At 41.4% G+C, this 14,456-nt stretch overlaps 2 protein-coding genes across 6 annotated transcripts in view; one reads left to right on the forward strand and one right to left on the reverse strand.

Annotated features, from left to right (window-relative positions):
* Positions 1 to 14,456, reverse strand: part of ssbp4 (single stranded DNA binding protein 4) — a 94,001-nt gene that overhangs the window by 8,634 nt on the left and 70,911 nt on the right. For all 5 annotated transcript variants that reach the window (XM_077533949.1, XM_077533947.1, XM_077533948.1 and 2 more), the window contains 3 exons: positions 3,125 to 3,208; positions 900 to 1,026; positions 421 to 488 (listed from right to left, as the gene is read on the reverse strand). In XM_077533949.1, coding sequence (XP_077390075.1) covers positions 421 to 488; positions 900 to 1,026; positions 3,125 to 3,208 — 279 coding nt within the window. The remainder of the gene's footprint in view (positions 1 to 420; positions 489 to 899; positions 1,027 to 3,124; positions 3,209 to 14,456) is intronic.
* LOC144027109 (uncharacterized) lies at positions 3,716 to 5,250 on the forward strand. The gene is made up of 5 exons (XM_077534407.1): positions 3,716 to 4,466; positions 4,597 to 4,643; positions 4,727 to 4,777; positions 4,846 to 4,879; positions 4,955 to 5,250. The coding sequence occupies exons 1-5, from the start codon at positions 4,340 to 4,342 to the stop codon at positions 5,248 to 5,250; spliced, it is 555 nt and encodes a 184-aa protein (XP_077390533.1). The 5' UTR covers positions 3,716 to 4,339.

A 14,456-nucleotide genomic window follows, 5' to 3' on the forward strand; every position in this document is an offset into this window, starting at 1 on the left:
GATTATAATTTTACCAATGTGTTAGTGAAAGTTAATGATGGACTATGACACGTTCTGGCCAGCATACAAATTCAGGTGACAGTGTCGCCATAGAAAAGGAACTCAATGAAGATAGATATTGAAGGTGTTCCACAGAGCTCTATACTAGGGCCACATATTTTTATACTCCCATAAACGTCACAATTGCTTTGCTTTGACAGACGAAAACTGGCAAAAGCTCAAAAACTAGGTCCTCACTACATACATGTAGATAGATACCGTTTTTTTTTTTTCCTTTTTTTTGGGGGGGGGGGGGGGGGGGGGGTTGCAAATATTTAGTGTAATTATAATTTGACTACAGTGTTAGGGTAGGTTAATCATTTTGGAAAGCAAATTTGGGCTACCGTTACTGAGGATACCCTGTAATTCAATCATTTGTACCTGTGGCCCCATGCCTCCCATTCCTCGAGGGGGATTCATTCTCATTGGACCGCCCATGTTTGGATGTCCTGTGCAGAAAGACAAAAAAACAAACAGCCTTTTAAAAACACCAAGTAGAGAAACGCTGAGATTGGAATAATTACAAAAAGATTTGAAGCGCTAACATATTTCCTCAAATAGTTGCCTCTTTACTCTTTTACTTTTTTTTTTTTTTTTTTTTTTTTTTTAAATTCCAGAACAGAGACAATGAAAAACAACAGAAAAATAGGAGTTTGGAACAGAGGATGCAAAAATAATCTTGAGCAAGGAGCCACATGCTACTTCACTAAGACATAATAATCTGATCACATTGGAGCAGCCTGATCTGATAAATTTTCATTCCATGATCAAATATATTTAATATTCAATTTTAGCACAAATAAACCCTTTCAATCGAAGCCTTGCCCCCTAGTAGATGCCCAATCATTTTGAGTTGCTACCTTGAGGTCTGGTGGGGTCCAGGCTGTTTGGCAGGAGAGGTTGTGATCCAGGGATGCTCCCTGGTGGCTGGTTTGGCATGCGGAGTGCGGGTCTCGGACCACCCGGGTACCGTGGCGACATGAATGGCTGCAAAAAAAAAAAGATGAGAAACTTGCATTTTGATTGTTATATTAAAGTGTTAGTCAACAGGGGGAGCTGTTGTAGTTCAGAACAATACACTTGATGGAGTTCAGTTCACTGTTAGATGACATACCCCAGCAAGAAGGTATTTAGGGATGGTAAGACCTCAGGTGAGGCAAGATGATATCAAAGAAAGATGAATAAAAGTGGAGGCGAGGTAAAACAAACAAACACACAACAGTAATGTTGTAAGAAACAATCTTAGAGGAAAAGAAGTGGGCAGCATAAGAAAAAAAAGTGAATGAGGATAGGTGATGGTCTACATTTTGTGTATTTCAGTGCTTCTCATGTAACGTCGTTGTGTGTTCATTATCACATAAGCATGGAATATAAGATGTGAACAATACGCAACATTCACTCACGGGCCACTTCAATGGTTCACCTGAACTGTAGCATTTAGACATATAACAGAATGCTTTTTGTTGTGTTATAATGCTTATTTTTGTAAGTTGCCGGGGTGGAAGTGAACTGCAGCATAGAGAGAGAGAGAGAGAGAGAGAGAGAGAGAGAGAGAGAGAGAGAGAGAGAGAGAGAGAGAGAGAGAGAGACAGAGAGAGAGAGAGAGAGAGAGAGAGAGAGCTGTCTTTACTCCTGTTTATTCAATGTGTTTTTACGTAAAACTAAATTTGCCTTCAAATACTAATTTATTGCTGATAACCTATTTTTTTGTGGGAATTCAATTGTGTCGCCTTCCTTTGTGTGAGTCTTGGCCACGTGGGGGCAGCATAATACAGACATATAGATGTAAATGGATATGGTCACAGTAAGCCGCATTATTATTAGGTTTTGTTTTCTTCGCAGAGGATTAAAAATATATGCCTCCGAACGTTGTTATATTTGCTGTCTGCATGTGTTGCTCCATAATTTCAAATATCCATTGCTTAAAAGGAAATGTATGACATGTGATACCAAAGCTAGTCAATATCTAAATCAGGGGTGGCGAGATCCGGTCCTCGAGGGCCGCAGTCCTGCAGGTTTTGGATATTTCCCTTCTTCAACACAGCTGATTCATGATCAACTCATCAGCAAGCTCTGCAGAAGCCTGATAACGAGCCTGTTAATTGGAATCAGGTGCACTACGAGTAGGGAAATCTATAAAACCTGCAGGACTCCGGCCCTCGAGGACCGCAGTTTGCCACCCCTGATCTAAATAGTTTGTCAGCTAAAGTGACTTTGCTACTTTGGACATTTTTTTTTTCTCCCCTTTGCAGTCAAAATCAGCGAAGGCCTGATTGTTGGATGTCTCCAAAATATATTCATGAAGTGCTTACGTGTGTGGTGTGTTAAGAGTGATTTTTTTTCCCCTCCCACATCTGCTTGGAAAAAGGTTGAGGGCAGCGATCATATATGTTAAACCAGTTAAATATCTATACAATCAGATATGGGGTCTCCAACCTTTAAAAAATCAGCTAAGAACCCCAATTAAGTTGGTATAAGGTGTGATAAGTTTATGACATTAAATTGGCAAAAACAGTCAACTTGTAGACTTGGATAAGAAGAAAGCATGTACATTAGACTCATACGAAAAGGAACTCACTGCAGTTCGATATTGGAGGTGTTCCACAAGGCTCTATACTAGGTCCACAGATTTTTACATTATACTCATATAAATGCACGATACAAATAAATACGATTGTTACCGCTGATAATAGGGAGTAGTGTACATCAGTGTCAGGTGTAAAAAAAAAAAAAAACTGTCAATTTTGTGAAGATGGGAAACTATGCAACACCATCTTGACTTATTACAACTGTTTTTCTCTTGTCTCATCTCCTCCGTGACCAACTTGTGGTGGGTTTATGCGCGAGGAGACGCGCCGTTGTCAGGCCCTGCTGCAATATTAATGCTCCATTGATGGACTCCGGGACGGCGAGTGCCTGGCCGAGGGGGGAGAGAAGCCCCTCCAGATGCATCTCCGCCCCTTCCAGCCCGACCCGCCGCTGCTAAATTATTCATCCGGCACGCCGTCCTGAATGTTGCTTGTCCCGAGCCAGCGAGAGAGTGAGTGCATGAATAAGGAAGTACGCATGCGTTTGTGTGTGTTACCTGTCCGTGAGGGCCCATCATGGGATTGCTGGGGTTGTGTGGGGGAGGCTGCGTATGAGGGGAGGGCTGAGATCCTGGGGGTCCCTGGAGACAAACATACATGGTCACGTCAGTAAAGATCACGATTAAATTCCGTTAGGTTAAACATTTTTTGTTGTCCAGTGGTTACAGAAAGTCTACACACCCCTGTCCAAATGCCAGATGTTAGTGATATAAATAATGAGACCAAGTCAAGTCAAGTCAAGTCAAGTCATCTTTATTGTAGGAATGCTGAAGCATTCCCATATATATTATTGTGATTTTTATTCTCCACATTTTTTTGCCGCCTAACAACTCCCACATAATACTTCCAAATGCATTATTTAAATTTCAACTAGCTTCAAAAATTCTGAAAAATCTGATTCCACATTACTTACAGTATTTCCACAATTTAACATTTAATATCAACCTTTCCCCATTCATTTTCAATGGGACAGACATTTAACTTTTTCTAAGTATCACTTTCCATGCCCACTTCCATATACATATAACTTATCATCATCAACAGATGTCTGATACTGCTTGGTTGCACGGTTGGTTAACCGCATTGTCCAGTAACCAGGAGGTTATAATTTCATAATTTATCTCTCAATGTGTTTTCAGCATTCCCATGCAATTTCTTCAGAAATTGCACTTAATCTAGTTTATATAGAGCTTTAAAACAGCCTTAGATAAATAATTTTAAACATTTAACTCTTTGACCGCCATAAACGTTTAAAAACGTTCAGTATAATCCTAGGATTGGCCGCCATAGACGTTAATTGACGTCTACTATGTTTTTTTTATGGAAACGGGTGGAGGAAAGCCTTGGGCAGCTGTGCTCCAAGTATCAAGCCGATCGGGTTACTATATGAGTATTCCTGGTCACTAGATGGCTGTGATGAGTCTTTTGGACAAGATCGGGTAGGAGACAACAGGAGAAGAAGAGAGGCTGAGCTAGAGTGTTGAGGGGGAGAGAATGGCTAACTTGGCTAAGGGAGTCAAAAAGGCTACAGATGGCAAGCAGCTCACGCTTGATCCTTATTTTCAAAGCTCGAAAGCATCGACCAGTGCTCAAGAGCACAGTGATGACGGGGTTAAGTCATAGTTGAAGCGGTGACGCGGCCGTTTCGACCACGTCCTAAGGCCCCACCGGCTAGCGATGCTAATAACGTCCTAAGGCCCCACCGGCTAGCGATGCTAACACCGGAGAAAAGTGGTGCACAACCGAGCACGTCTGCACAGATGACGTTTCATCGGACGATGACGACTACTATGGGTCCGATGCAAGACAGTCTTGGACAGTCTTCCAAAGAACGTGAAGGTAAGCGCTAACATGCTAAGAGATTGCTAGTAAGATTACTTTTCGGGCGATCTGCTAGCAGCGTGTGTAAATGTGCTGATATACACTAAAACATCTATTACCTATACAAACGTGAATGTATATTTTATAGATCGTGCTCACAGCAACGTCCGACCGCTGGTTCTACGACAAAGAAAGGTAAAAAAAAAACGTTTTCAATACACCGCAACAATAAAAGGAAAGTCTTTCGATAGTATTGTAATTGTATATGTTTCTTTCAGCTCCCCCTCATAGGGCCCAAAGTGACCCTTCTCACAGTGAGCAGAACAAAGGTAAAAAGAAAAGATTCTCCACAGCACTAATAAAATATTTGATGGTAAACGTCTTCTATAATTTACAGAATGTGCATCAACCAATACACCCAAGAAAAAAAGGTAAACATATGCACACACACACACATTGCATCACACTGCTCTAAAATAATATGATATTGAAATGTATATTTGCAGATCCCAAAGATTCTGGCTGGCTTGAAGTTGATGAATTCGGCTGGCAGCCAACCATCTTCCCCTTTGCTGCAAAACCAGGACCAAGGGATGCTGCAGCAGAGCTGAATTCCCACCTGCCAGCTGACATCCTGGAGCTCTTCATCACGGATGAACTTCTCCAGCACATCGTTCATCATACCAACCTCTACGCAAATCAGTCCATGCAGAAGCAGACTGACAAAAACTGTTGCGCACGTGTAAATAGTTTGCAAAGAGTTTTCCAAATTGTTTGTTCGGATTGCTACTGTTGCATGTAAATAAACTGTTATTTTGCAATCCAAAACATTTTTTATTGTTGGGGTAGTGTTTTCTAGAAGTTTAGGTGTTTGTAGAATCACTCATGCAAAAAAAAAAAAAGTGCCAAATTCACTAGAGTGCATGAAATAACATCGTTTCACAAAAAGCTTGATTTCTCCGTATTTTGGAAGAAAATAGAGGATTTGGGTGAAACGAAGCTGTTTTCTATTCTTGATTACTGAAGATCCGAATAAGGTAGAAACAAACTTTTTTTTTTTTTAGATGAAAGATGAGACTTCAATCTTTCATTTGGTAGTATCCGCGTTTCCATAGTCCTAACACAACATTTTCTGTGGAGCTTGAAAGATCGGTAAAATTCTATAAATCAGCTGGCAGTATGGGGTTACCTTTTCCGAAAATGGCTGGCAGTCAAAGAGTTAAGTTACCCATACAACCTTTTAAAACATTTTTTGAGAGGGAAAGTAAGAACAAGCAACTTAAATAATGTGGATGCAAAAGTGTGCACACCCTCCTAGAACTGGGATGTGCTCAGAATTCACATCTCAAACCTTACCCGCCACCCAGTTATCAGGTGACATTACAGGTGCGCGTGTGTTTAAGTGTGTGTGTTCTCCTCTCAGGTGTTGTGTTTTGTGCATGCAGGCATGCTCCAACAGGTGTGTATCTAACATCGCAGCGAAAAGCCAAAAGGATTATGGGATTACTTGCAATATAACCTGAGACACACACACTGAAACGCTCGCGCAAACACACGCACTCACACGGATGTACTCTGTAATTATGCTGGCATGCAAATCAGAAAGAAGAACACACATTGTCACCGAGGTAAGGATGATTGTTTTTTCTTTAGTAATTTAACATTTGTTTTTTAAAAATACGTGCAGTGGGAAATTGACCGGATTAATAAAAGGATTATTCCCTCCACCGTCGTTATTTACTCAAGGAAACATTTTTGAAGCATACCAATTACACAATTCTCTTTTTTTTTTCAGCCTTGTGAATAATTCAAAACTTCACCACATCGATACATCCATTTTTGATAAGATTTATACTCTTGAGGGTCGCGGGTGAGCTGGAGCCTATCCCAGCTGACGTTGTGGCGAGAGGACGGCAACACTCTTGATTGGCTGCCTGCCAATCGCGGAGCAAATGTAGACAAACAAGCATTCCCACGCACGTTCACACCTATCGATAATTTAGAGGCATGCTGTCCAACTACAAGTTCATAAAATTTAAAACAAGGTAGAAGTGAATAAGGTGAAGTGTCTGTAGCGAGTACTTGAGAGAATCTCCTTCCATTAGAGGCCTTAACAATGGTTCTCAAACTTTTTACACCAAATCCACCTCTGAAATACTTAGCTCTCCAAATACAACCAACATCATCAATTAAAATGCAATATGTTTGAACACTTAAATAGAACATTTTTTTATGGTCTTAGAGTAAATAGTGATATAGTGTTCCCTGTTTTCCACTGGGGTTAGGGTTAGGTTCCAAAAAACACCCACAATAAATGAAATTCGCAAAGTAGTTTGCTTTATGTTTTACATTTATTATAAATGTTTTAAGGCTCGAAGACCACACAGCTTATAATTTCTTTCTTGTTTAAAGGGATACATTACTTATTTAGCCATTTTTGGCAGTCAAACATTAATATTTTGCCTATAATAAATTTGATATTTTCATTGTTTTTCCTGTACAGTTAGTACTTTTAAAAACACATTTTGCAACTTTCTGTCGACTAAAAATGACACCACAAGGGCTCAAGTAACCAATCACAGCTCAGCTTGTGAATGTCACATGACCAAACCTAGAAAAAAGGTGAGCTGTGATTGGTTATACCTGAGCCCTTGTGATGTCATTCTCAGTTGACAGCAAGTTGCAAAGTGTGTTTTTAAAGGTACTAATTGTACGTGAAAAATAATGAAAGTATCAAATTAATTATAGACAAAACATTTTTATTGCAATAAGTGAAGTATCCCTTTAAACATTCACAATGTTCAAACCTTCATAAATTTTATAAAATGGGTACATTACTGTAAAAAAATGAATGTAAAATTGCACTAAAAAAATCTGCGATACAGCGAAAAGTGAACCATATTATAGTGAGGGAACACTGTGTATTAAAATGTATTGCACAACAGTTAAATAAAAAAAATACTTTTAAAAAACAGTTCTTAAAGATTAAATATAAATATATTACATACTGATACGTTAAATACAATACCATTAATTATTTTAAGTTTGTGTTTCTGAACATAATCATGAGTACTCCTATATAACTCGTTGTACTTTTATTTGGTCTAAGTTAAGTGGTGTTGCAGCATCCCTAATTTGAAGCAGATGGAACAGTTCAACATGTCCATTTGCAATGTTTTGGAATACCTTAGACTACTCAAGAGTTGAGTGCTTGCTGGGAAAAAAAAAAAAAAAAAAAAAAACGGTATCAAACATCCCTAATTTTCTTTCATTTTAACTCATTATACGTGGCCAGTCAGAGTGAATCTATTTTTTGGGGATGTCCCGCATAGTTGAGAAATCTGCAAAGCCACTCAAGGAATAAATGCAGGTGCTTCCTCTGGCTTCGCCTGTTGACTTTCAAGCTGTTACGAGACAAGTGCGGTAAAGCCGCTTATTAAGCAGACAAACAGCACGCAGCCGGCCTGAAATCTATCCCCATGTTATGAAAATGTTGGTTTAGTTGGACATGCGGGCGGGGTCTGGGTGTGTTGGCACAGTCGTGACTCGTCTGTGTGCGTGTATGTGTGTGTGTTTTGGGGTGGTTAACACCTGCTGTCCTGGCCCACTCTGTCTCTCAGCAGGTTCACGCTGGGGCTAATGCAGCACGAGCTCCGTCTGACCTCAGAGGTTATTGTGGTTGTTGCCAAGCCAGCCATCCAGCCAGTGTGTGTGTATGTGTGTGTGTCTAACAAGACACCCCTGCAGGGTCTGGCTGCACTGACCCAGATGCAGCTTCTTCTCTATATACTCACACGGGCTAGTTTTCCTCACTGAGGAGGAACCCGCGTTGACATTTTCCTACTTCATGCCTGGCTTCAACACTCGCCTTTGAATAATTCACTCTATCATCTGAGAAGGAGCTATTCTATTCCTAAAATCACAGTTCAGTAGCGTGGCTTGGGGATAATGTGATGACCACACACACACACACACACGTATGTTTTCCAAACCTCATAATTCAGTATTTCAGTGTATTATGTAATTGGAATGATATTTGGTGTGAAACGCCACTGCTGTAGGAAACAGATATGCTGGTTGACAATTTTCTCATAGAAAAGACTGGAAATACTGAATGCAATTCATACAGGGAGAACATGTTAACGGCACACAGCTTGAGCTGAGATTCTAACCTGCGGCCTCTTGGCTGCGTGGCAGATGTGGTACCCGCTTGGTGTTGACAATTGCTTTCAACACAGTGGGCATGGGGCAGTCTCGGGTGTTAAGCTTCACACTCTAGTCGCCACATCCTGTTATTCCCTTACAGACTCTGGTACGCCTCTGATACTATGAAGATGACAAATTTGCAGGTCAACTTCAAGCGCCCCTCTCGATCCCACATTAGTGTTTTAAACAGTGAAAAAGTGTCTAATGTACAAACTAACTCTTGTATGCTTGTATCATGTTGTAATGTAAATGTGGGCCAGGAGGAAAGAGTGCATAAAAACAGAATTTCAGTTAAAAATGAATAAACACAACATGCTTACTGCAAGAGCACAACTATCGTATAAAAGTCTACATTGTTAGCTAGGTGATATAGCCTACCACTGCTAGCTAGAATGAATTGTAATCCCTCCACAGGTGGTTAGAATAGAAACAGCTGCCAGTGCCCTTTTAATCACTTTAAACATGAACAAACTACACAAGCACATTCATACAACTGATGGCTGGTCACAAGTGGCTAACGGTATAGCCAGTTAACAGCTAGCTGTAGCTAGCCACTCTGTGCGCTCATTTGCTAACTTGACATCACTCAACAGGCCAGGCGTCACATTTTAAAGCCACTTTTCTTTTGTCACAGCTACTACAGTTCAGTATTAGTATTATGTATAAAGCTTCAAAGCAGAGCTAAATAATAAAATTATTCCATAGTGTCGGGAATAGCGATACCATATTTTAGCCACCTTACGTATAATGTTACGCATTACGTCATCACCCCATTTTCGCGATATTTTAAACTCTTATTAGCCAAAAAAATACACCGGTAATATCGTAGACGATATGATATGGAACACCCCTAATCGGACTGCAGATTTGTACAAATAGCCAATGCCAATCTTCGTCAAAATGTTTACAGTATATCGGCACCAATAGTCGTATCAACATAATCCCCTGCGATTGACGAAATATGACTGTATTCTTATCTTCTCACATTCTTTTAACAATCAAAGATTTCAAACTTGCTGATCGAAAATCTCACGTGACACACTGAGACTTTTAAAGAGTTCTGTCCCCCCTACTGTACTTAAGACAACTTGCTTCTTGTCCCTGAAAATGTTGGTGGAGGTGGTGTGAGACTGATGCCCCCACAGAATGAAGAATAGCCCGTGTATATTCTTCCCCCCATAATGGAGCACAGTGCCTCGGCTGGCCAGGCCTCTGCGGGCCTTCCCGCCATTACATGTGAATGGGCCGGCATACGGCCTTTATGACCGCGCTGTTCCCTCCGCGGGTCCCCGCAGAGAAAGAACACTTCAACTGTCACCGAGGTGTACGCCGGCCAACACTGTGGATGTGTGTGCGGGTGTGTTTGTGTTAGAGCGGCCACGAGTGGAGGAAGGGGGGGGGGGGGGACATAGGGAGCGTTAAATGAAGCAATTAATAAAATCATTTTCTAGCCGGCTAAGGAGATAACAGCTTGGCACGGGACCACAAAAGCATCAACGCAGCCCCCTCGCCTTCCAACACCGCGTTCAGCTTCAGCAAGACCTGCAGCAGCAGCAGCCCAGTTGGTGGGTTTAACTCCGGCGCCACTAGAGGGCAGTGTGTAGCTGCAGTCAAACAGCAGGAACACACACACACACGCACGCACACAAACACACAAGCAGAGTGAGAATACAAAGCAGCCTGCATCACTGAACACAACAAACAAAGCCAGGAGGAACAGCCCGCACACACACACTCACACACAAACCGAGCACACACACGCACATTGTCACTCCTTGCTAACATTCCACAGAGCTCTCCAGCTAGCTGACAATATATATAGCACGCTGACAAGATGACAACATGCTATCAGGGCTGAATGAAAGACATTAAACATGATAGAAAGGCGGGCGAGTCGACCGTGTCAATCGGGCAGCGCGTGCGGATGAGCGAGAACCGAGAAAGTTCCGGGTTCGAGTTTCACTTTCAGCGCCAAAAACATGTATGATTGACTTGATGATGTATGTTTACGTGATCAAGTAAGCGTTGGAATTGCTGTAACAGAAATTCATCAGAACCGGCCAACATTTAGTGAAGCAGCATGTGGCTCGTTTCCCCAGTGTTGCTTTTGTACTCGATGTGCCAAATAACTGTCAACAATATTATGTTTGTTATCACAAGTCGACTACTGTTTAGCACAAGTGCAACAGCTGCTGTCGTCTTAGTCAGAAGACTTTGTATAATAGTGTGGAAAAAAAATGACCAACATTAATTTGTTCTAAAACAATAGCTGTAAAATAATGTGGCGAGTGATTCTGGTTTGCCATTTTTTTTTTTAACTAGTAAATGGCACCATACAAAACCATTCAGCCAAAATCTAAACATAGCTGCAATCAACCAATAACAATTGAGCAAAAATGACACAGCTTATCCTTTCAACATACTTCCTTGACACCAATTGTCACTTTCTTACTAGCCAGGGCTTTGTAGCATCTTACGGCGTTACGGAAATAGTACAAAAATGTATAAAGGTGAGTTTTTATGTGAACAGCTGAGGATAGGATATGTTAATATGTGAATAATGAACCACAAATAGATAGAAGGGATTCACTGTATTGACGGATGATCAGTCTGCCTCCCGCCGAGATAGACTCCAACTTCCCCGTGAACCTCAACAAGACAAGAGCTATCGAAAGAAAATGTTTATTGACGTCTGAGGCAAACGTCACAGCTGATGTTTACCTTGAGTGAACACGATCAAGGATGGTAAGAAATGCTTCAAGTGACCGTCATTCTTTGGAATCCCCGAGGAAGGATCGCTCGGTGTCACTTTTGTGGCAAGACAAGCAGCACTGATAAGAGTCAAGTATGGTTCCATTCCTCTGTGGGTTTTGATGTTGAAGCCAGTGACACCTTTTTGGCCCATATGAGATGTTTCCAATTCACAATATTTGGGCTGAACATTTTCAGGGATTTTCCCTGAGCGCTTTCGCAGATGACCGTGTTCCGTCTCTGCAGTAAAAGAACATTTAGACGAAACTAAAATGACTTTTGAAGAACCGTTGTGTTTGGGCAGCAGATATACTAACTACTAGTCAACCGTGTTTGATTACAGCAGAAATTTTGTCATTTCTCAGCTCCACATTTCGATACAAGTGGACTACAGTTGTAGACGTTTTTTGTTTTTTTTTACCTTTTTGGGAAAAGCAGGCGTCTCTCTAATTCGCCACGTGCTCGCCATGCGTCCGCTTTGAACAGCCTCCTTGAATTTGCCTTTGATACTTGCGCCGCTTCTTCTTAAATGTGTCATCAAACTTAATCCTCTTGTTGGGCTTCGTCCCGGAAGCGCTGCAATTACCTGTATGCTAAAAAACCATTCCGCTCCTCTTGGATCACGTTTTTGTTTTTTGGGCAAGAGGAGACACGCCATTGTGGTCCAAGGAGCCTGAAGACACGTCTAAGAGGTGTTTGACTACTGATCAGAGGATCAACCCGATGTAGGTATTAACATCCAGGCTTTTATAGCGCTTCTTCATTCTGCTTTGACAAATGAACCCAATTCTTCTTTTAATACTGGATTTCCACATATACACATGGGCTATGTGTCATTTCGCATTGCCACAGGAAATCATATTTCATTGAATTAGTCCAAAAAACATTATTTATTTACTACAAATGATGAAGGCTCAAAATAAGCATTTTTGCATCACAAATTCACACTCTGCGCCCCATAAAAACACACTGAAAATTGAGAATCACAGATTTGAAAGTTTTTTCCTCCAAGAATCGTGAGACCGTTCCAAAAAGATTCGCTGGGCTGGACACATGCGCATATGTGACCTACACCGGGAAATAGGAAGTTGGGGCAAGCTCTGCGCTCTAAAGCTAGCTAGCAACGAACTTCGGCTGGTTAGCTAGTATGGCTAAACATGCAACAGAATCCATGGTGATGAATAAGCGACACTTCTGACAAGCATCATTACCACAAAGGGGTGACGAGGAAGATGGAGAAGCAATGCTAATTGCTAAGCTAACCTAGGATTGACATGTAATTGTGAAACACCGGAATTAAGAGAAGTCTGGCTGGAACTGTGTTAGAACTTTTGAACAGAAAATAGCAGACAATTTAATAAGTGCCTGGAGAGAAAATTATACAAAATATTGCTACACATATCGCGAAATAGGACTTTTGTTACGTTAAAACACTATTATACCAACTTAGTCACTTGTGGTATCTATGAAACAATTCTTTTTCCTTCATCATGTCACCATGACTGCATTATACTGCCCGTTGGTGGCCAAACCCCAATAAATTAATCATAATACACAAATTATTTAATTCTTTACATTGTATTTAATAATGTTATCTAAAGCTTTATAAAGTACAAAATTATAAGTTTTTTTTTTTTTTTCTTTAAAAAATAAAATGTATTTTTAATATTTTTTGTGGGGGCGGCTGAAACGGATTATTGGCTTTTCTATTAATTTCAATAGGAAAAGATGATTTAACAAAACTAACAATTAAAAAAAATTGACAAAATTAACGATCAAATACTTATTTATGGTCTGTTTTTTTTTTTAATGAAATGTTTTGAACTCTTGCTTCGATGCCAGAGTCATACTAAATTATGCTGATTACAGGAGTTATGCCATACTGTGAATGTCACCCAGTTAATTGCATACACAATCAAGAGAATTCTTACAGATCAATTAATCGATTATAATGCCTATGCATACGAAAAACAGCGGTGAAAGAGTCTCCTGATGCCTTTGTGTGCTCTCCTCCTCCTCCTCCTCCTCCTGCTATCATTAATTCGCTCCCCCCCCGCCATCTCCCCTCTGCCTGTCCTCCCCAGAGGGCCGTGATGCAGCAGTGATGGACTTTGCCTGGGAGGGGAGGGGGCTTATATACCTGACGTGAACACCGTTTGGACCCTCGCACCGTCTCCTTGTCTTTATTTTCTGTTTGCGCATCTCATCTATCCACAGTTTGCATGCAGCGAGGGGCTCGTAGCACCTCTGCCCCTCACCCTTGGCTCTCTCGCAAACAAAGTTAGGGTCGCCCGTGTTAATTACCTCGCCGGCACAGCAGGCAAGGCAAATAAGAAAACTGTTCACGAGTTGGCGAGTACGCGCGTGTCACTGAGGCGGCGTGTGAGAAAAGAAGAAGTTTGCAGCGTGGCTTCACATCCCAATGTTTAGACAGATATAGTGAGAGTTTAACAAGAATCAGAGGAAAAATATTCCCCGTTCAAAAGTGAGAGTAGCGCAAAAGGCTGGCAACCGCAGTAGCCATTAGTTCACCAGGGAGTGAAATGTCAGCTCGCCAGGAATGCAGCGTGTACGCTTTCAGCTCCAGTTTCAGCTATGTCATACTCAAACTACCGCACAGTAGTGTGTGCGCGTCTGTGTAATTTTCAAGTTTCAAGAAGGGCAGGGTGCATTTCGCCTGCGTTTGCTTCAAGCCTGTGACAATAAAATTCCCCTTTGGTTTCGGACCACTTGTGATTTTGTACTGATTCCCAAATGGGTGAGAATTGGAAATTCATTGTTTTAGAACAAGGGTCTGAAAGCTGTGGCTCTTTCGTCCCTCTCCTGTGGCTCCCTGTGGATCTCAAACAAACACTATCTGTCAATTTTCTTAACCGCCTACTCCTCAAAAGGGTCGTGGGGGTGCTGGAGCCTATCCCAGCTGGCTTCGGGCAGTAGGCAGGGTACACCATGAACCGGTTGCCAGCCAATCCAGGGCACACAAACAACCATCCACACTCAAAAGCACACCTAGGGACAATTCGGAGCACCCATTTAACCTGCCATGCATGT

The sequence above is a fragment of the Festucalex cinctus genome, chromosome 10, assembly GCF_051991245.1.
Source record: "Festucalex cinctus isolate MCC-2025b chromosome 10, RoL_Fcin_1.0, whole genome shotgun sequence".
Classification (NCBI taxonomy): Eukaryota; Metazoa; Chordata; class Actinopteri; order Syngnathiformes; family Syngnathidae; genus Festucalex; species Festucalex cinctus.